The sequence below is a fragment of the Cinclus cinclus genome, chromosome 1 (genome assembly GCF_963662255.1).
Source record: "Cinclus cinclus chromosome 1, bCinCin1.1, whole genome shotgun sequence".
Taxonomy (NCBI): Eukaryota; Metazoa; Chordata; class Aves; order Passeriformes; family Cinclidae; genus Cinclus; species Cinclus cinclus.
The window spans coordinates 5,852,357-5,872,282 of record NC_085046.1 but is presented as its reverse complement, the minus strand read 5'-3'; the positions used below and the strand labels follow the sequence as shown (position 1 = coordinate 5,872,282).

The 19,926-nt window shown below is 43.3% G+C and overlaps 2 protein-coding genes across 7 annotated transcripts in view; both read left to right on the top strand.

The window, feature by feature from the left end:
• The window catches only part of PRKAG2 (protein kinase AMP-activated non-catalytic subunit gamma 2), a 156,529-nt gene extending 146,660 nt beyond the window's left edge, over window positions 1-9,869 (top strand). For all 6 annotated transcript variants that reach the window (XM_062506189.1, XM_062506227.1, XM_062506197.1 and 3 more), the window contains 5 exons: window positions 440-605; window positions 933-970; window positions 4,559-4,705; window positions 6,368-6,461; window positions 8,966-9,869. In XM_062506189.1, coding sequence (XP_062362173.1) covers window positions 440-605; window positions 933-970; window positions 4,559-4,705; window positions 6,368-6,461; window positions 8,966-8,997 — 477 coding nt within the window. In that variant the 3' untranslated portion in view covers window positions 8,998-9,869. The remainder of the gene's footprint in view (window positions 1-439; window positions 606-932; window positions 971-4,558; window positions 4,706-6,367; window positions 6,462-8,965) is intronic.
• Window positions 9,870-16,855: 6,986 nt separating this feature from the next.
• Window positions 16,856-19,926, top strand: part of RHEB (Ras homolog, mTORC1 binding) — a 38,795-nt gene continuing 35,724 nt past the window's right edge. The window contains exon 1 of the mRNA XM_062493683.1: window positions 16,856-16,993. Coding sequence (XP_062349667.1) covers window positions 16,942-16,993 — 52 coding nt within the window. The 5' untranslated portion in view covers window positions 16,856-16,941. The remainder of the gene's footprint in view (window positions 16,994-19,926) is intronic.

Genomic DNA, 19,926 nt, shown 5'->3' with positions numbered 1-19,926 from the left:
AATTTGCTGGTGTTTCTGGAACATCTCTTCAGCTTCAGGAGTTTGTTTGCATGAAAAGAAATGAATTTTCTCCCAAAGATGAGATTGGCATTGCTCTCTGTAGCAGTGTTGGTCACAGCAATGAACAGGAGGCTAAACAAAGCAACGAGAGTTCAGAATAAATATTCAGATTAATGTTTTCTGTCTTCTCTCTCCCGTTTTAGTGGGAATGACATATCTTAGGATCTACAGCTTTTAGTTTTGTGTTTCTACAAAAAAGGAGCAAAAATCCTAGTTATATTGTCTTAATTTAGAGCTGCTTTGAAGAGAAACCCCTTAGGTTTTTTGTGTTTTGTATTAATCTGGTATCAGGAAGCTGCAGTGACCTGTAACCATCACTTGGAGTCTGCAGATGAATGAGTGAATGTCAGTGTAAATCCTTTCCTTCTGACTCCCCTAGATGTCAGAGATGCCAAAGCCTGCCTTTATGAAGAAGAATCTGGATGAACTTGGAATAGGAACTTATCACAACATTGCCTTCATACATCCAGACACTCCTATCATTAAAGCCTTGAATATATTTGTAGAGCGAAGGATATCGGCGTTACCTGTTGTGGATGAGTCAGGTGGGTACAAAACTCTGGGAAGAGAAATGCTGCTGAGCCCTGGACTGATGCTGGGGCAGAGGGGAAACCAAAAGAAACAGTTAAAAAAAAATCATTAAAAAGTCATAGGGGGAGAAAAGGAATATAAATAAATACGCAAGATGTAGGTTGATGGCTTGGAAGAATTTCATTATTTGCCAAGTTGTTTGGGGTTGTTTTTCTTTTCAGTCTTTTCTTCTTGACCTGTAATTTCTTTCTGTTTAATTATAATAGACGAAAGCAAGAAGGAAGAAAACTGATACTGTAATTTAAGCACTTTGTTAACTTTTGTCTTTCTTTTCTTTTTAGGAAAAGTTGTAGATATTTATTCCAAATTTGATGTAATAGTAAGTATGTCTCTTAAATTCTATTAAATACTTTATATGTAGTAAGTATTTGCAAATTAATTTGTTAATGTGACAGTTTTATTTTGTTCCTTTGGCTGTAGTTAACAAACCAAATGAAAGAGATCCAATTCACCCTGCACTTTTTTTTTAAATTACCACTCTTATTTAAGTTACTCTTAGCAGTACTATTTGCACACAGGCTTTTACTGCTATGGATGTTGCTCAAAATAAGATCTGGCTGGGCATAATCCAGAGGAGGAGATCAAAGCTGGTGAAAAGGCTGGAAGGAATATCCTGTGAGGAATATCTAAAGACTCTGGGTTGGTCTGGTGTGGAGAAAAGGAGGTCGAGGGGAGTGTGCTCATTGCTCTGGAGGCTTCCTGAGGAGGGGAAGTGGAGAATAAGGGGCTGAGCTCTTCTTCCTGGGATCCTGTGACAGGACATGTGGGAATGGTCCAAAGCCACACTGCAGGGGTTCAGAGGGGGCTTTAGGAAGCATTTCTCTGCCAAGAGGTGGTGGAACACTGAACAGGCTTCCCAGAGAGGTGATGGATGCCCCAAGCCTGTCAGTGCTCGAGAGGCACTTGGGAAGTGCCCTCAATGAAATGCTTCAGCTTTTGCTCCTCCCTGGAGTGCCAGGCACTGGGACCAGGTGATCATTGTAGCTTCCTCACAGCTGAGCTGTTTTGTTCTTGGTGGTTTCTGTTTTTGAGTGGGGACTTCCTTTTTCCAGCTGCTGCCACCCCAGTTTGTTCTCAAAGAGAATTCAGATTTCTCCATGCAGTCTGAGTACTTTGTACAGCTTGACCTTCACAGTGATGTAAAAACTACTTGGCCCATTCTTTTGTGTCTCTGACTCCAGAGTCTTGCATCTGTATTCCTCCTGTTTTAGATCTAATCCAGGACACTGTTTCTGGATTTCCCTCAAGATTCTAGCTGCATACTCGGATTCATGCCATGATTTACCAGCCTCTGAGAGCAAGGCCTCTTCTAGTCTCAAGGCTTTCAGAAACTACGTGTGTGTATATATATATATATACACACACACATATACATATACACATATATATGCATATATATATACATATATATACACACACACACATACGTATATATATGTGTCTATATATGTATATATACACATATGTATATATAGACATATATATACATATGTATATATATACACACATATACACATATATAGACATATATATATACACACATATGTATATGTGTATATATATGTATATACACACACATATATACATATCTACACACATATATATACACATATATATATACACATACACATATACACACACATATATACACACACACACACACACACACACATATATATATATATATATATATATATATACACACACACATATATATCCCTGTCTCTTCCCAGCTATGTGCACCTGCTTTCTAATTGCAGCATCTGGCAACTACATTGTTTTCTAGAGATTTCACTGCCCAGGTTGCCACCAAACAACACAAATGAAGAATCCAGATGTCTAAAACACTAGAAGGCCTTCAGTAAAATGGAGAATAATCCCAAGTGGAAATACTTCAAGCTTATAAATATCTCTGGCTGCAAACGTTGTTCTTAATACTGAAGATTCTGTGATGTCATTGCTCTTGCCTGGCATTTCTAGACATTTGTCTTCATTATTTGGGATTCTCTACTGTGTAAGATCCTTCTGCCATAAAAGCTTGTCAGAGAATAGGCAGTAGCTGTAGAGAGAATGACCTGATGTATCAAAGACAATGAAATTTCACAGTTGGTGGATTCAGTGTTCCAGTTTATTTTGTAAATGTTAGATTTTGAGACAGGACATGTTTCCTTCATTTCCCATTCTTCTTCACAAAGACACCAAAAGGAAGAAGAGGGTTCCTTATGTTTTCTTCTTCTTTTCTCACTTTAAGTGATGAGGCAACAAATAGGATTTTTTGAGATGTTGGATCATTTATCTGGGAAAAAAAAGTGTATTGGGAACTAGATTAAAACCCCACGCCACAAAGATATAATTTTAGGATATAATTGTTTGCATCTAGCTAGTAACATGGGAAAGCGTTAGGGCATCTATTGATTACTTGGGATTTTCCTCACAATGTCCTAATTTGCTTATTAAGTTGGGAGAAAAAGATTGGCTTCTTAAAAGATAATGATCTCTGAGCTTCCAGGTTTCATCAGGCTGCTTCAACCTGATCTTCAGTTTTAAAAGAAGGGAAAAAATGTCATCTGAAGTGTATGATCTAATCTTCCAATAAACACAGAATTTCCAAGATGGTGATTTTTAACTTTTAACTATGTGGCTAATATGCTTGCTTGGTGGTTCAAGCTATGCCTGTATATACAACTGGCTAAGTTGATAGATTTCTTTCATTTTAAGAGTTCTGAATTAATTTTCAGGTTCTTGATCAGGGAAACCTGGGAATGGAGTGATGTATAGGAATAGCTTTATATTGCACCAGTTATTGTGTGTAAGGTGACTTCAGTTTGCAGAGGCTTTTTATGTCTTCTCAGTGTCTTTCATTAGCACCTGGTTAAATTAATTAACTAAAATTGTTTTTGTCTTCATGATCATCTTGAACCTGTCTTGTCACGTTTGGTGTAATTCAATCAAAAACTTGACCTATCTTCTAGCCAAAAATTAATTTAATTTTATTGCTTGGTCTAGTGCTTTCATTTAAAATCTCTGTCTTTGTTCTTCCTTCAGTGCCTCAGCAGCAAAATCAGTAGGCCAGGGTGTGCCAACACTACTAAAATACCACTATGGTCTCAGCTGCAGAAAGCTTTTCCAGGTCTGGACAGAGTCCTCTCACTGCAGGCATGATCCTGTTCTTAGAATGAAAGTTTAAAATGTCAGCTTTCAAATTCTTTTAATCTCTTCCTTTTAGTGCTTGGGGGTGGGATTACATTGTTACTGTTCTTACAGTACTTATTAAAATACACCCAGACACACAAGTTTTCATCGAATGACAGCACCAGCTGAGTCCAGCAGAGGGAGTTTGAGCCCACAAATTAGAAAGGTGAAGAATAAATTTGCTCTCTGCTTAGCTCTCAGCCACTAACATCTATTCTGTGGGTTGTGTTCAGACTGGTTGGTGTCTTCCCCAGCCCTATGAAAAACAAACAATAAAAAAAAGTATATTCTGTGTGGTGTGAAATCTGAAGAGCTTCACCTTTACATTTGCTGCTGGTGGCAAAAGCAGAGTGAGTGACACCAGGCCAAAGATGTGAGATACAAAGTAAGATTTTTCACTGCCTAATGCATATCACCAGTATTATCAATTAACCCAGGGTGTCAGATGGTGTTTAGCATCGTTGTGCTTGACAGTTCCCAGAATCTGAAGCTGAAGAGCATTTGCTTTGTTTAATATGTTACTTGGAATGGACTCACACCAGAAATGCCTATCTGCTTGATGCCAAAATATTTACTTTATTGAGTACTTTGTTACTAAGTACTGAGCTGTCTGATGTGGCCTGGGTTTTTTTTTTGTTTGTTTGTTTGTTTTTGTTTTGTGTTTGTTTTTTTGGTTTGGTTTGGTTTTTTTTTTTGTTTGTTTTTTCTTTTTCAGAATCTTGCTGCTGAAAAAACGTATAATAACTTAGATATCACAGTGACACAAGCCCTACAGCACCGCTCTCAGTATTTTGAAGGTGTTGTAAAGTGTAGTATGCTGGAGACACTGGAGACCATTGTGGATAGAATAGTGAAGGCTGAGGTGAGTGCCTGCATCATAAGTTACAATTTGTGTTATGAAACTGATGAACAGTACAAATTTGTCCTCTTAAAGTCGATTACTTGGTGAAAGTATTTTTTTAATAATTATATGTGTTAGGTCTCAGTCTGCTCTATGGACTCAGGTTTTGGATGCAAATACAAAGCTTTCCCAAGTTTCTTCCAAGCCTGTCACATGGGGCTTCTTTGTAGAAGAAAATCAATATTCCCAGTTTCAGTCATCTCTGAGGTGTAACCAGCTCCATTTAGATACTTTAAGTTCACCAATTACAAGATTTAATTATTTTTTAGGGTTGTAACCAGGCACATATATGATATGAGGAAAATTTCCACTTTGTTAACAAGCCCTTAGAATCTCATTAGGCAATTTCTACTTATAACTTGCTGCATTTGCTTGAGCTTCCTCCTGAACTGAATAATTTTGGCATTCCTGATATACAGATCTCAAACTTGGATTATTTTATTATTATCTGAAGGAGCTTTAGACATTTGGGTTTTAAGAACAACTCCTACCCTCTCGTTCAGTCAAAACAGTGAGATTACATGTAAAAATGAGTCAGTCAAAACTACTACAAAGCTATTTTTAGCTGCCAGACAACTGCTTGATCTTACTAGCAATTAAACAAATGAAACATTGTCCATATTTCTCGAATTCATTACAGTGAGAGAGGAATAGAATTATTAAATATGTGCATATGCAGAAACTAATAAACCTGTTTTAAAATCACCTGTATAGTTATATTAAAAATAAAATATTTTCTCTCAACTTAATAGTGAAGAGAGATAATTCACTTGGGTGAAAGTAAATATGTAGTGGGCTCTGAACTTTGGACAGACACTTCCCTGGTTCTGCACTGGCTTTTCACACTTTGCTCTGGCCAATAAGCCTCAGGATACTGGAGTATCAACCTAATTTCCCTACAGTTAGGACAAAAGTTTTGTGATGTTGAAATGTTCCACAGAAGAGGTTTGTAAGGATAAGATCGTTATTTGAACATATGGTCTTCCTGTTGATAAATCTTTCTTCCAAGTTGTGTCCTTTTGTTTATTTGCAAAGATAAATTGAATTATTTTTCTGTCTTAAACAGTCTGTTTGAAACAAATTGTTTTAAAACAAATCTGGCACTCACTTTCCGTTGTGTAGCCCTGTGAGCAAAATTAAGTTGAAACCAACTCAGGCATGCCAAAATACAGCAAGTTTTAGTGTTATGCCTCTCTGCTGAGGAAGTATTTTTCAGAAGGAATCCTCATTTTATTACTGTATATAATTTTTTGGAGAGCATAGGCTGAGCTGGGCAGAGGCTGTAATTCAGGGAAAAGTGTTTGATGCGAGGGTCATATTTTGAGAAAAGAAGTATTTTCAAGGCCTAGCTCTCAGCTTACCTGTCACTTCATATCAGATTTTGTTGCCATGTCAGAAAGCTGTGTGCTTTTTAAACATGCACTACTTTCATTTATGTAGGGCAAGCATGTTTGTGTTGCTGTTTTTTGCTGCTCCTGACATTTTGAACCATTTTGGGTTGTTTTTTTTTTACCTACTTGTCTTCATACTGCCTTATTTTAGGGGTTTTGTTTGTTTGTTTTTCTTAGCTTTGTCTACTTTAAATCAGGTAAATATATCTCAGACTCTTCTCCCTGCTGGCAGGTTCATCGTTTGGTGGTAGTGAATGAAGCTGATAGCATTGTGGGTATCATCTCCCTTTCTGACATCCTACAAGCTCTGGTACTCACACCTGCAGGTATGGGTCTGCCCTTGGGGCCTCGCACACCCTGCTGGTTTTCAGTTATTTCACAGTGATAAATGTCTGGTTTTCAGTTTTTGTAGCTGATTATAGTTCTTAAATACACAGGTCAAGAAAAAGCTGAACTGTCAGTCTCCTGTTCACTGAGGAGGGCATACAGAAGCTCCATGAATGTCCCTTCTGTTCATATATCTTTACTAGGAAAAAAAAAAAAGAAAATATGATTTATGTTTTAAGTGGATGAAACTGAATGTATAGACAACATCTACAGCAGGGCACCTTCCCCACCTTCTGGGTTTCTCTACTCTGGCCAAGTGTGGTCACTTTTTTTAGTGTTTTCCACTAAAAAAAATCACTTCTTGGAGCCTTGCTGTTGTCCAGCTATGCTTGGCTGGCACAACATAAGTCAGAGATGGCACCTCAGCCCACCAGAACTCTTCCAGTATAGAACACTCTCGTGATCAGGTTAAAACTCTAGTGAACAATCTAAACATGATCAGGTTCCTTTCAACAAGAGTATCCAGCAGTAGGTTTATTTCTGCTACTTCTATCTTGCTTGTGGGGGGTTGGTTTGGCTGGGTTTTGTTTGGTTTTGGTTTAAATTCTTGTCCAAGTTCTTAACCTGCTTTATGTGCTTAATTGTAACTTCACTTCAATCTCATATATTACTTCAGTGTCACAAGAACTAAAGCAAAGCCCTGTTTTGGCTCTGTGAGGAAGGCAAAATGTCTTGAGGCTTATTACCATTTTGCCTCAAAAAAAAAAAAATCAGACAAATAGAGCCAGATACATTCTTAAAAAAAAAAAGTCTATATGGGAGCTTAACTGAAATCTCTTACCTGGCCTGATAGATAACATAATTATGTAAAAGTATTTTTTCCTCTATAGACTTAAGAAAAAGGTAATGTACCTTGTTTAAATAGAAATATTTCTGTTCTGAAGAGAAATAATCAGCAATACTGCTGGAGGTGTTGTGTCAGTTCACCTGGTTCCTATTTATGACCTGGAAGAGCAAGAACAGAGCAAGGAACCCAGCTCTCTATGAAAGCATGGATGAGAAATCAGCCCAGAGGTCTGGCTCAAATGGAATCCTTGCCTGCAGAAAGAGGAGGGAGGTGTAAAGACAGGCAGCCACTGCCTCTCCAGGCAGAGGATGGAGTTTCATCCATGACTGGAGGGTAGAAGGATTCCAGGAAAGCAGATTTTTGTGCTAATGATGCAAAGTTCAGACAGAGAAGATGCATTTGGATGCTGACAAACCAAGAGCTTTGTTGTACTGGAGTTACATGGACATCTACTTTGGAACTCTAAGCTGAGCTAAAAATGCTCTGAAATTATTGCAAAGAGCAGTTCCTGCTCCCACTCTGGGGCAGCACCATGCTCTGAGATCCCTGAGCTGCTGTAACTCACTGAGCTAACAGGAAACTGAGGCAGCAAAAAAGCTGCAGTTTAGTCAGCCTGGCACACTGAACCTGCCCATGGAACAGTCTGGTACTGAGGACAGGGGTGAGAGCAACAGAGAGGGCAGGATTGTGCCACTGGAAGAGAGGAGGTGAGGGAAGGTGTTCTTGAGGAGCAGTTAAGCATCAGATTGCATTTCCACAAGCAACTGCCCAATTTTAGACTAGAATTTATCTCATGCAGGGAGGATGTCTGCGATGTTCATCTGATTTGTAGAGTATGAAGTGTGACTTGTCTTCTAAGAATACCACATAAATCATGTGTCCAGTTCTCTTCATAGACTGGGAAGGAAAATTTATTGACTGGCAGGAATTGAGAACAGCCTGTGTTTAGGAAAAAAAAGTAAAAGTTGTGATGTGAAAACTGGATGTATTTAATGAATCTTTCAGTGTTTGATTATACATTACAAGCAGTGACTCCAGGTTTCTGGCAAGAGATTTTTATTCTGTAGATGGATGCTGAATCCAAGCTCAACATAGGGTTCAGTCATTGCCCAGCATGTCTGAGTACCTGGAGGAGAGGTGAGATGCTGCACAGTCCTGCTGGACAGGTCTCTCAGTTCCCTGCTGTAAGCAAGATCTGCCTCTGAGCCTAAAACAATGGTCCATCAACACAGTGTAGTTAAACTAAATTCTTACATAGTCTGTGCTCAAGCAGGACTCATTTTTGGGGGGCTCATTTTTACGGTAATTAAGCTTGGGTCTAAGCTGAGGGACAGGTTTGGGCTGTGGGTTTTTAGTTGGGAGTTTTTAAACTTTTTTTTTTTTTTTGTCCTGGGGAGAATCTTCAAAGGCACTTGGAGTAACTTCCCAGAAGGGTTACTTAGACTTGGCAGTGAAATTAAAGCAGTGATAGTCTCGAGCCTCCCTCACTCTGCCTCACCTTGGCATTTAGCAATTCTGCAGTTTATTCTTTATAAATGTTGTATTCAGTACTCTCATTCTGGTAATGTGATCAGGGAAAGTTGCAGCAACTGGAATGAGCTTCTCCAGTTCTGTGTGCCCAAGCAAATGACAGCTGCTTTCCTCTTCTGTTCCCAGGTGCCAAACAAAAGGAGAACGAGAGTGAATGACTGCTGTGAATGTACATGTTTGTAGGAGAACTTGAACAGAGTTTCTGGGTCGTCTGTCTCAAGAGCAGTGACTGCAATGGAACAGAGCAGAATGGTTGAGAATGTGTTTTGGGACTTAGTGATGGATGATGAGTCTCTTCCCCCCAGTGATGTCGCAAAAAAAGCAGCATGACAAAAGCTTATGTTAAAATGTAGGCTCGTATTTCAAAACGTCTTCAAAACATTTGCTGGAAGACTTCACATGATGTCCTTCATTAAAATGCACTGTATTCTGAAACTTTTTCATTTTGTATTTGACAGAAGTCACTGGTCAGCAATGGATATATGTGACATAAGGCAAGTGTATGGCATATTCATATCATAGTGCCTTATGTCAAAATACAGCAATATGTCATCACTGTTGCCCATCACTGTCAAAGGAAGTGTTGTGCTAAACGAGACACTGTATTTGAATGTGAAAGTCTTTAAACCTAAAACCAAATCAGTTTCAGTTCTCATTAGATTTGTCATAAAAGCTGTAATATGGGTATCAGTAGACTTCTTTAAAACTTCAATGACAGTTTTGTGTTCAATGTTGCATTCTGAACTGAAATGTAAAACAAGACTGATTTAAAAACAGCTTTATTTATTTTTACTTTCATGACAATTTTTTACACATCTTTGGTGGATAGCTAAAATTTCACCATATCCATTAATAAACTGTTGATTGTTATACAAACAAGTGGGAGATTTTTCTCATTATTTAAAACTTTGGAGTTGCAGAAGCTGTACCCTGTCCACCAGTCTGTTATTTGAGCTGAAGATTTCAGAAGCACGGATTGAAAGTGCTCTGTCCTGTCATACACAGGCACCACGGAGGAAATGAGGTGCCAGAGGACAATATTAAACTGTATTAAAGTGTAAAATGATGTTTGTACAACGAAAACCCGAAACTTTTTATTGTATATGATTTGTACAGAAGCGGAGGAGTGAGGAAAGCCGTGGGGTATTTGCTAATGTAAATGTACTGTAAAGTTTGAAGATGAGACTTTTATAATTGTAGATGCAAGAAATTAAACCCTACAACATCAGTTTGGTTTTAGCAGTTCGTGCCAAGTTCTTTCGCATGTATGAATGTACATGCATTGGGATTAGTGCAAACCAGGAGCATTCTTCTTTTCCTTTGAATTTAAAGGTGGCTTATGCTAATGGAATACTGCAGGAGGACTTCTTACTGTGTTTCCAGCCTGACTGTACTGGAATGTGCAGAAAAGGGATACATTATTTTTTCATTTATAAACATGGAGGTAAAAGGTGAACAGTTTTCAGTTTGCTTATAAAATGTAAATGTAATAGTAATAATAGTAATGAAAAACTTTCTTCAGAACTTTTCCCCTTTCTACAAGAATTTAAATTTTGAACTAAATGTGTGAAAACTTCCTTCTTACAGGTATCTTTAATGACTAAAAACATTCCTGTAGTACACGATGGGAACTGTTCACTTAGGCTTTCTTCTACTTTCTTACCTTGTGAAAAACATTGTCAAGTCCTCTCCAGCACCTTTTCTGACTGGGTAAATATTGACTCTTCCCTGCAATTCCTGGTGGTATTGAACTGAAGCAGCTGCTTTGTCCTAAGAGCAACAACCGGGTGCTGGTTGCTGCCATCAGAGCTGACACCAACCCGGCTCTGATTATCCTTGTGTGGGAGAGGGAGTGATTCAAACTAAAAATAGTGGCTTTCATTCTTAATAGGGTATGTGGAGGGGAGAATTTGTCTTAGGTAACTGATTAAGGGTAAGTGGGCAGTAGTGCTACCTGCAAATGCCACATAATGCAGCTTTGTGAAAGCAAGCCTCCTCTGGGAGATGGGGTGGCAGGGAGGTGCCCAAAAGCATCGTGGAGATCTATCACTCGTCTGCATGAGCACATTCTTCAGCCCTCTGCTCAAGGTATTTTTAAAGATAGGAGTTGAACCACTAGTAATTTTTTTAATACATGTTTTATAGCACAAATTATTCTGTCCCTGTTCATGCAGATGCTGGGGACCTGCCTACATGCTGCACTGTGCAGAAAGCCAAGAATGAATTTGCAGTTTTCAGATAACCATGTACAAGTTCCCATTTCCACATTATTGCAACTGCTGTTGACATGTGGACACAGGGCTAGCAAAATTATGGAGAACAGCCTCCTCAGTGGTACAAAACTGTTTAGAGAATTTCCACCCTTTCTTTCTGGAATTCAGCTCTGAAGTCTGCATTTGTGAGTGGCAGAACCTCGATGTGACCCCACCAGCATGAATAAACAGCAGTGCCATCAAAATACACTCTGCTTGTGCTAGCACAAGTGCCAGTGCTGATGCAGTAAACAAAGCTAAAGAAATTGTGCCATTTCTAATACAGATCAGTCTTCCAGAGAGGTAGAAAAATGCTTGTTCCAGCATAAGGAAGGGACAGGAGTAAGTAAATGAGGGTAGAGAGAGGAGGGGTGACTCAGCAGCGCTGCTGCATGTTCCAGATTAAAGGGACAGTGGTAAAGCTTCAGTCTAAGGCTCTTCATGTAGCTCATTAGGGGTTTCAACCATGAAAAAAAAGTTAATAAATTGTCATTAGACTCCAGTTCTTGTGCATTCTCCCCTCTAGACAGGCAGTAAGCAGTACCTATAGATCTGAGACCACAGCAACAGCTCCAGAAGTTCTTTTCTTGTCACAGACAGGACCATGCTGCAGATGGAGGTGTCAGTAAATGTCCCCAGTGACTCCTGAAAGCCTGTTTAGTAGTGCAGCTGAAGGAATGGGTTCTATTTTAACCAGCAGGACTGTAATAATACGTGATTGATGCCTTTGCTTTCCTGTGCATTTCCTTGCCCAACAAGAGATGTCTGTGAACAATAATTATTGTGAAGGGCTTGTGTGGTTAGGGCTTTTAGGTAGTCGATATTTTAAGTACTTAGATGTAAGAAAATATTTCTTAGTAGACTTCAGCCCTCAGTATTTTTCAGTACTTAGAGATGCTCTGAACTGAGGAAAAAAGATCACCCTTTGCTGACATTGATGAGAAATATTTTCCTGTTTACTTCTGGAATCCTTTAGGTAAAAGGTCTGAGATCAGACAGTATTTGCTGTTTGCTAGGAAGTGAATTCCAATTGTTGTGTATCCGAGGCCTATTCATCTTTTATTAAGGGATGCTGTTGTGCTGGGAATGTTGGAGTAAAACAGAAAGAGCAAGCCTTGATTTCCAAGGCCTGAGCTCTTGTCCTCATGGCAGACAGGAGGAATCTGACTGAAGCAGTTCCAAGACTCCTCATGGAGAACACTTCTTGCCATTTTTAGAGGGAGCATAGGGTAAATTGGAGTTTTTCAGTTTTGGGCCAAGTAGAAGTGAAATCACACATGCTTAATCCTGTCTCATGGCAGGCCCTGTAACTGCTCCCACTGAGCTCTCCAGTAACCAGTTTACTTCTAAAGTTTCTGTGAACTTTCACCCATATTGAACACTTAAGGGTAATTTCCAGAGGAAAATGCCATTCCAGATAATTTAATGCTACCCTTGTACCCACATAATGCATTTATGCAAAAAGAATGTTCTGCAGACACTGCTCTTTACTCTTCACTTCAGGACTTAATTTAAATGTGGTTTTGAAAGTCACTTTCTTGGTACTCATTTGTTTTCTGGAGGTTGCAGTCAGACCTGTTCCTGCTGGAGTGAATGGGCAGGAGGTGACCTGCATTCACACATCAAACTCATTCCTTCAGAAAAAACCCTATGGAACCTGTGTCCCTGCCAGCTGCACACCAGGACCTGTAAGGCATCAACCCGTGGCGTCAGCAGCCCCTCTGAATTGAATTAGTCCCTTATTTTACTTCTACTAACATTTTGCCAGCGTTTCTATCTGAATACAGCAAAATACAATCACTGAGAAAAGGCAGAGGAGGGAGCAGAAACAAGTGCAAGGCTGAACTGAATGTACTCTGTAACCTCTGCGGGCAGCAAGGGCTGTGCTGTGCCTGTGGAAGCACGCCCAGTGCAAACACTGGGCACACTTCAAAACACTCTTTGGGAAGGTCCCACTTTGCTGAAGGACAGAGCAGGTAATTGTGCTGGTAATTGCTGCTGCAGGAATTGAAGGCACAAGTCAGAGCTGTTCTGCCTTTGGGAGCTGTAGCTGGGTGGGTTTGCACGTACTGGATTAACGTTAAAATACTTGGCTGTTAAGTTACCTTTACTACATGAAATCTATTGTGGTTCTTCCTCCATCAGGGAAAAAGTAGATACAGGCAACAAAAGAAAGTCATGCACTGTTTGTCCAGCCTCCCTCAACATCCTGATCTCCCCACAGACACTGACTCCACCCCTGCTTGCTGTTTTCCCCTCTGGTATCCTGTCTTGCAGAACCACATCTGATGTGTTGCATTCTTTGAGCATGTTATCTCATTCACAGTAATATTAATGTAATTTATCATCTGAACTGATCCCAGGGCTGTTTGATTTGAGGGAGTACCTGGAAGAGGGAGACAGGGAAAAGGTTTGGAGCACAGCCAGTGCAGAGGCACATGGGGTATGAAACTTCTCCAAAGGAGTTCGGAGAACTGTGGGATTTCACAGTTTGCAAACACTGTAGGTGTGAGAGGCTGCAGCAGGAGCAGGGAATGTACAGGCAGGGCTATAATTCCTAATGCAATGATGCTATGGACTGCTGCCCTGGGAAAGCACGACCTGAGCATCACCCCTGGATTGTTAAAGGGGTAAAGGATTTCAGCAAAGGGGTACTTGGTGTGTGAGGCTGTCCAACCCTAAGTATATAAACAGTAAGAGTTCAGATAATGCACAATGCCTGGTGTACTGTACAACCAGAGTACTGCTCAAAGCACTCCAGAAGTGTTTAGATTTCACCTGGGCAGGAGAAATGCAGTAACATCCTTACCACAGTCCAGATCCTCTCACCTCTACTTAAGCTGCTGCCACTTGAGTAGCGGTGTCCCAGAGTGCTGCCAAAGGCCATCAGCAGTGTCACCCAGCCCTAGAGCATGGAAAAACAACAAACTTCCCTGCAAGCTCTGTATTTCCTTGTGTTCCCAGTCTTCCAGCCAAGACAAAATGAAGCACTTAGAGGATCCTGCTGGAGGAAGGATTATTAGCTAATTCCCTCTAAAGGAACAGTGGAATAAAAGGAAGTTAAAAATAAAAATAAAATAAACCCATGCCCAGGAAGGATGAGTTCCTTGTTGCTACTGACAGGAATCCTAAGGTGAGACAACTCCATTGCAAATTGAGGCAATAAAGCAAATAAAGGGGGAGGAACAGAAACCCGTCAGTTAAGTCCCCTAAACAAGCACAGAGTGAGACAGGGGCAAGTTCACAAAAACCAGATAAATAAATAGACACCTCCAAAATTAGAGTGGGATAAGAAAAAGGGAGTAAGGGGAAAAACCTAATCAAAAGAAGTAGAGGGAACAAAACCAGAAACTCCCACAAATGAAAAATATGCTGATGCTCATCACTCAGAGCATGTGAAGGAGTATGGATATATATCCTGAAAATACAAATTAGGTTTCACCAGAGTAAAAAGTCCAGTGCCAAAATATGACAGGCAAGCAATAAGAACTGTAAGGAGATGGAAGTTGAAAGCATAACTACCACAGCTATTTTTCCAAATCCACATATGTCATTGGAAGGTAATTCTTATCTCAGTCCTCTTAGTCTTCTGTTTCAGTAAAAAGCCCAAATTTTGTATCATGACAAGGCTCCAGAGGGAGTGAATGTAAAGATGATGGCACAGCTCCAAGGGTTGGTCCTGCAGGATCATGGCTACTGCAATCCTCATGTCCTTCATAAACAATTGTGTCTTTTACAAGATGCAAGACAAAGAGGAATATGGTGCTGTACATCAGGCAGGGCTGTTCCTCTGCACCTCCTGGGGAGCCTTGAACAGGATCCCTGTTCACAAATGCTGGATTTCCACAGGCTGCTGCCTTTTTGCAGGCTCCCCAAATCCCACCAACCCCTAAGGGGTGATGCTGGAGGACTGTGATGAGGTGGGAATCTGTGCTGTAGTGAGTGGGAAAGACAGGCTAGACATAGAGAATGAGCATGCAGAGTTATATCACCACAGCCATCACCAAGAAAGTACAAACCCCCTGTGTTTCCTCAGGAAATAACTATCCTTCCATCGTGTACCTATTCACTGAAAGCTGTTATTCCTGCTGTTTAACAGGTTGCCAGCACTTGTCCTGTAAAACCCCATAATCCAGAAGACAAAAGGTATAATTAGACCATCCAAAAAAATAAAAATAAAAGCAGGTATCTCCTAAAAGCCTGTTTTCTCCTCCAGAGGCAAATCACTTCTGTCTACAAATGGCTTTCTTTTGCTTTAGCTCCCCACCCTCTCACCAGGTTAGCTGAATATGTGGGAGTGGATGGGTGAGATCAGGGAGAAGCCAATCCATGTCCCTTAACATCATCCAGCTGTTAGGTTGGTTTGTTACACCCTGGCATAATTGCATATTACATACCTGTGTTCCCCAGAAAGAAAAGAAGCACATTAAAAAAAAAATAATTCTAACATTCGTTTTTCAAGAAAATGTGTAAAGGCAGATATTAACCCGAAGTGCTCCAAATCAGTGGTATAGGGGGGAAACATCACTTTCCTGTCTTTGTGTTTTCTCTCTTAAATTCTGCATCCAGTAAGTGTTGCAGTCACCACCAGCACACGCAGCCCTCTTTTCACAGCGGAAAACTCTCCAGCGCTTGGATCTCGTAGTTAACCATTCCCAAGCTCCCAAACGCCTCACCGCCTTCCCTCCCATGCAATTCCCAGCACTTAATCGACACTGGGACCCGACGTTTCTCCGTAAATCATCTGCGTGCACGGGGAACGCTCTGAAGAGGCACCGAGATCAATTAAAACAAATTCAAACAAATTCAAACAAGCCCGGCCGAGCCACCCTGGAGCCTGCGGGACAAGAGGACACGGGAGGGGCAGCGCCAGATCCCGCTGCCCGGAGGAGCCCCTGGGATGGGGACTAGGATGGAGACGGGGACGAGATTGGGCGGGGCCAGGGCCGGGGACGCGACTGGGATGGGGATAGGGACCAGGACAGGGACAGGGCTGGGCACGGGGACAGGGAAAGGGATGGAGACAGGGACGGGGATAGGAACGGAATTGGGTTGGGGACGGGACTGGGATGGGGAACAGGACAGGGACGGGAATGACTAAAGTGACGGAGACTGGGGAAGGAGCCGAGACTGGGATAGGGACGGGAGAGAGACCCGGACAGTGATAGGGACGAGAGCGACCAAAGTGACGGAGGCTGTGGAAGGGGCCGGAGCTGGGGACGGGACTGGGATAGGGACCAGGACGGGGATAAGGACAGGACTGACCACAGTGACGGAGTTTGGGGAAGGGGCCGGGATAGGGACCAGGATGGGGATAAGGACAGGACTGACCACAGTGACGGAGTTTGGGGAAGGGGCCGGGGCCGGGGCGCGCGCGCGGGACGCACCAACCGCCGCACGCTGCGCGCGCACGGCCTTGGCGCGCGCCTCTCCCCTTCCCTCCCCGCGTCCCCGCTCGCCCTTGCCCGGCCGGCCCCGCCCCCTCCCCTTCGAACGCGGCCGTTGCCGCTCCCCGGCCAATCCCCGCCCGCCGCCGCCGCCTCGCCGGCCAATCGGGGGGCGGCAGGGAGGGGGCGCGCGCGCGCGCGCCGGGCGGGGGTGACGCAGGGAGTTTTTTCCTGTGACGCGCAGGTGCGTACGCGGGGCTGGCGCGCGGCGGCGGCGGTCACGTGGTGCGGCCCCGCCGCTGCCAGCGCCGCGCGTCCCGAGCGCGCTCCGGCCGCCGCCGCTCCCCCCGCGCTCCCCGCATGTCGCTGGCGCCGCGCCCCGCGCCTTCACAGCCGCCCGCTGTCGCCCTCCGCCGCAGCCGCCGCCGCCCTTGATGTGGTTCGGGGCCGGGCGGGGGAGAAGATGCCGCCGTCCAAGTCCCGCAAGATCGCGATCCTGGGCTACCGGAGCGTGGGTGAGCGCGGCGCGGGTGTCGCGGCGGGGGTGCGGGCGGGGTGCCCCGGGTGCCGCCGCATCGCCCTCCCCCGCGGCGGCGGCGGCAGGTGCAGCGGAGGCAGCGGCGCTTCCCGCCGCCCCGAGCGCGCAGCCGCGGCCCGAGGGAGGGAGCGAGGGAGGGCCCCGCCATGGCGGCGCCGCAGAGCTGCGGGCCCGCGGCCGCCGTGCCCTTAATAGGAAGTTTCACCCCCCCACACGCCCCGAACGCAGCCTGGAAAGGCGGGATCGGGGGGGGGAGGGGGGTCTGGGGAGAGGGGTCCTGCCCCGCCTTAGGGCTCAGGGGTGCTGAGGTCCGCTCCATCCAGCGCTCCGTATGGAGCGAGCGTGGAGAAGGGCAGAGGAGCTGGGGAAGGTTCTGGAGCGCGGGTCCTGTGAGGAGCGGCTGGGGGAGCTCAGCCCGGAGAAGAGCAGGCTCAGGAGAGGCCTCATCGCTCTCCACAAGTCCCTGACAGGAGGGCGCAGTCGGGTGCCGCTCGGGCTCTGCTCCCGGGCAGCCAGCTATAGGACAAGAGGACGTGGTTCTGAGCTGCGCCAGGAGAGGTTGAGGTTAGACACCAGGAAGAACTTATTCTCAGAAGGAGTGATTAGACACTGGAATGGGCAGCCCAGGGAGCTGGTGGAGTCACTGTCCCTTTCAAAGACTGGACGTGGCACTCGGTGCTGTGGCTGACGCGGTGATGTCGGGTCCTTGGTCTGCCTCAGAGCGCTAATGCAGCCTCGGTGCTTGTGTGATTTAGAGCCAGTTTGAAGTGCTGGGGAGGCCTGGTGGGTCTGTTGCCCGTGCCTGGCCTGGTTTTGCCCTGTGGAGGTGTTTGTGCGGCAGCATCTGCAGCCTCTGATCCCCAGGGGCCGCGTCGGCTCCGGGCTGTCCCCAGCACGGCGCTGCTGGGACAATCCAACACGGCCACATCCACCGGGACGAACTTCCTGGAAGCGTCCAGCACGAGTAGCTACGGCAGCTGATAGAGGGTTTTGTTCCATACGGAAGGTGTGATCTTTTCTCCTGCATTCACTGTCTTTGATGGAGAACGGTTTTAGATGTTTCAGCATTCGAGTTCTTGAAGTGAAGGGAATAAGCTGTAGTACAGCTGGCGCTAATCGATCAAGCTTAAAAGCACAGATCAATATGGAAGATAAAGTGTGGTTGAGGAAAAAAAAGTGCTATGGAGAGATACTATTCTGATATAAAAGGGGGTTTTATGTTGAAAGTAATGACTGTATCAATAGTTTATCTTACACAGCATCAAGAGCCCTTTAAAAAAGCTTTTCTAAATATTAAAAAAAAAAAAAGAGGCTAATTAAGAGGAGCTTTTTCTTGCATTTTGTGCATGGCTGCGGCCTGGTTGGTGTTAAAAGGATGATGAATTTGTCCAGTCCTTAAACAGAACAGTGAGTAGTAGATTGATCAGTTTGCACAGTCTGTATGACATCACTTGTTGCAGTCTGTTCATTGTCTTGTGTGTTATATTTTCTTTCTTCTTTGAGCACTGGTGGGAGCAAAGCAATGAGCAGTGTAAGTGGGAAGGGTGAATGCTTGAAATTCTGTCCTTTGGAAGTCTGTGGTGGGGACTGGGTGTACTGTTGAGCTTTAGTCCTTCATCTGTTGACACTGACAAGCAACAGTCAAAAAAAATCAGATATTAGTAGGGTATAGGACCAGTTGAGGAGAAAGAAAGAAGTAGTGTAATGTTGTTTGGTTGGTAGTGGGGGTGGTAGTACTTGTGCAAAGCACGGCCAAAAAGTTACCTAACTGTTAAGACCTACTGCTGAACTTCTTCAGCTAAAGTTTTCTGGGACTAGTGTGGAATTTGGCTTGATAGGACAAGACCAGTTTTATTAGGAGAGCTACAAGTTGTATGAACATAGAATTAAGAGGGGAGTAAATCTGATTTACTGTCATTTTCCTTTCATTGTCATTAAATTTCTAGGCAAATACTTAAGTTAAAAGTTCAAGCAGTAGAAATGAGTCATTGAGGTCTTACTTCCATCTGGTAAAGCTGTTAAAAAGCAGGAACCTGTGAGATTTAGGCTGTCCTCTACTTCCCCAAATATGCCTCGTAAAGTGAAGGAGGATGGGGACTGAGTTTGACTTCAGGGAAACTTTTGGTTAAGTCCTGCTTTGTATTATGATGGCAAGATTATTACTTGAGCCCTGGATAAGAAAAGATACAATCTTATTTTAGCACAAGTGTTTGGGTGGTGGAAAAGGAAGTATATTTCTTTTGAAGGAAGTGCTGTGTTGTATAGAGGTAATGCTCATTAAAGTGGGGAAAAATTCCAGAATCTGAAGGACTGGAAGGAAATGCTTTCTACATTTCCTTTTGTAATTAAGAAATGGCATTGTTTTGCCATTAACATTAGTTATGACCCTGGAATTAGGGAGGCTAACTTTAGTGTGCTGTTAAGTGCTTGCAGTTTTATAGGTTGGCCTAAATGTTTAGGTGACCTGCACTGAGAAGTTGGGTGAATACATTGTAATATATTCATTGAATACCCTGTAAATACATTATTTGGGATGAAGCTGTCATAAGATGGGGAGCTCTTTTCCCCATGTCTCTCTCAGCTGGTGCTGAAGTAACCAGGTTTTGATGATATATTTCAAGTAGTGAGCTTTTCCCTCCTGTTGATGATTCAACACCATGGGTCTCTCAGGTTACAAGTGTATACAGTGAAGGGTGGGCACACTGTCCATGAGGATTTGTGAAACGGTCTGAAAATTGTGCTGGATTTGTCCTAAGGCTTTGTTTATTTTACTTACATTAAATTTTCATCTTATCCCAGTGCTGTTGGCAGGTAAACTAGAGGTTGGAAGTGGTATTCTGGTATAGTAATTCCCAGAATAGAAAATTCAGGAGTCTGCTTGTTTGAATGCACTCCCTCTGTCTTTCAACA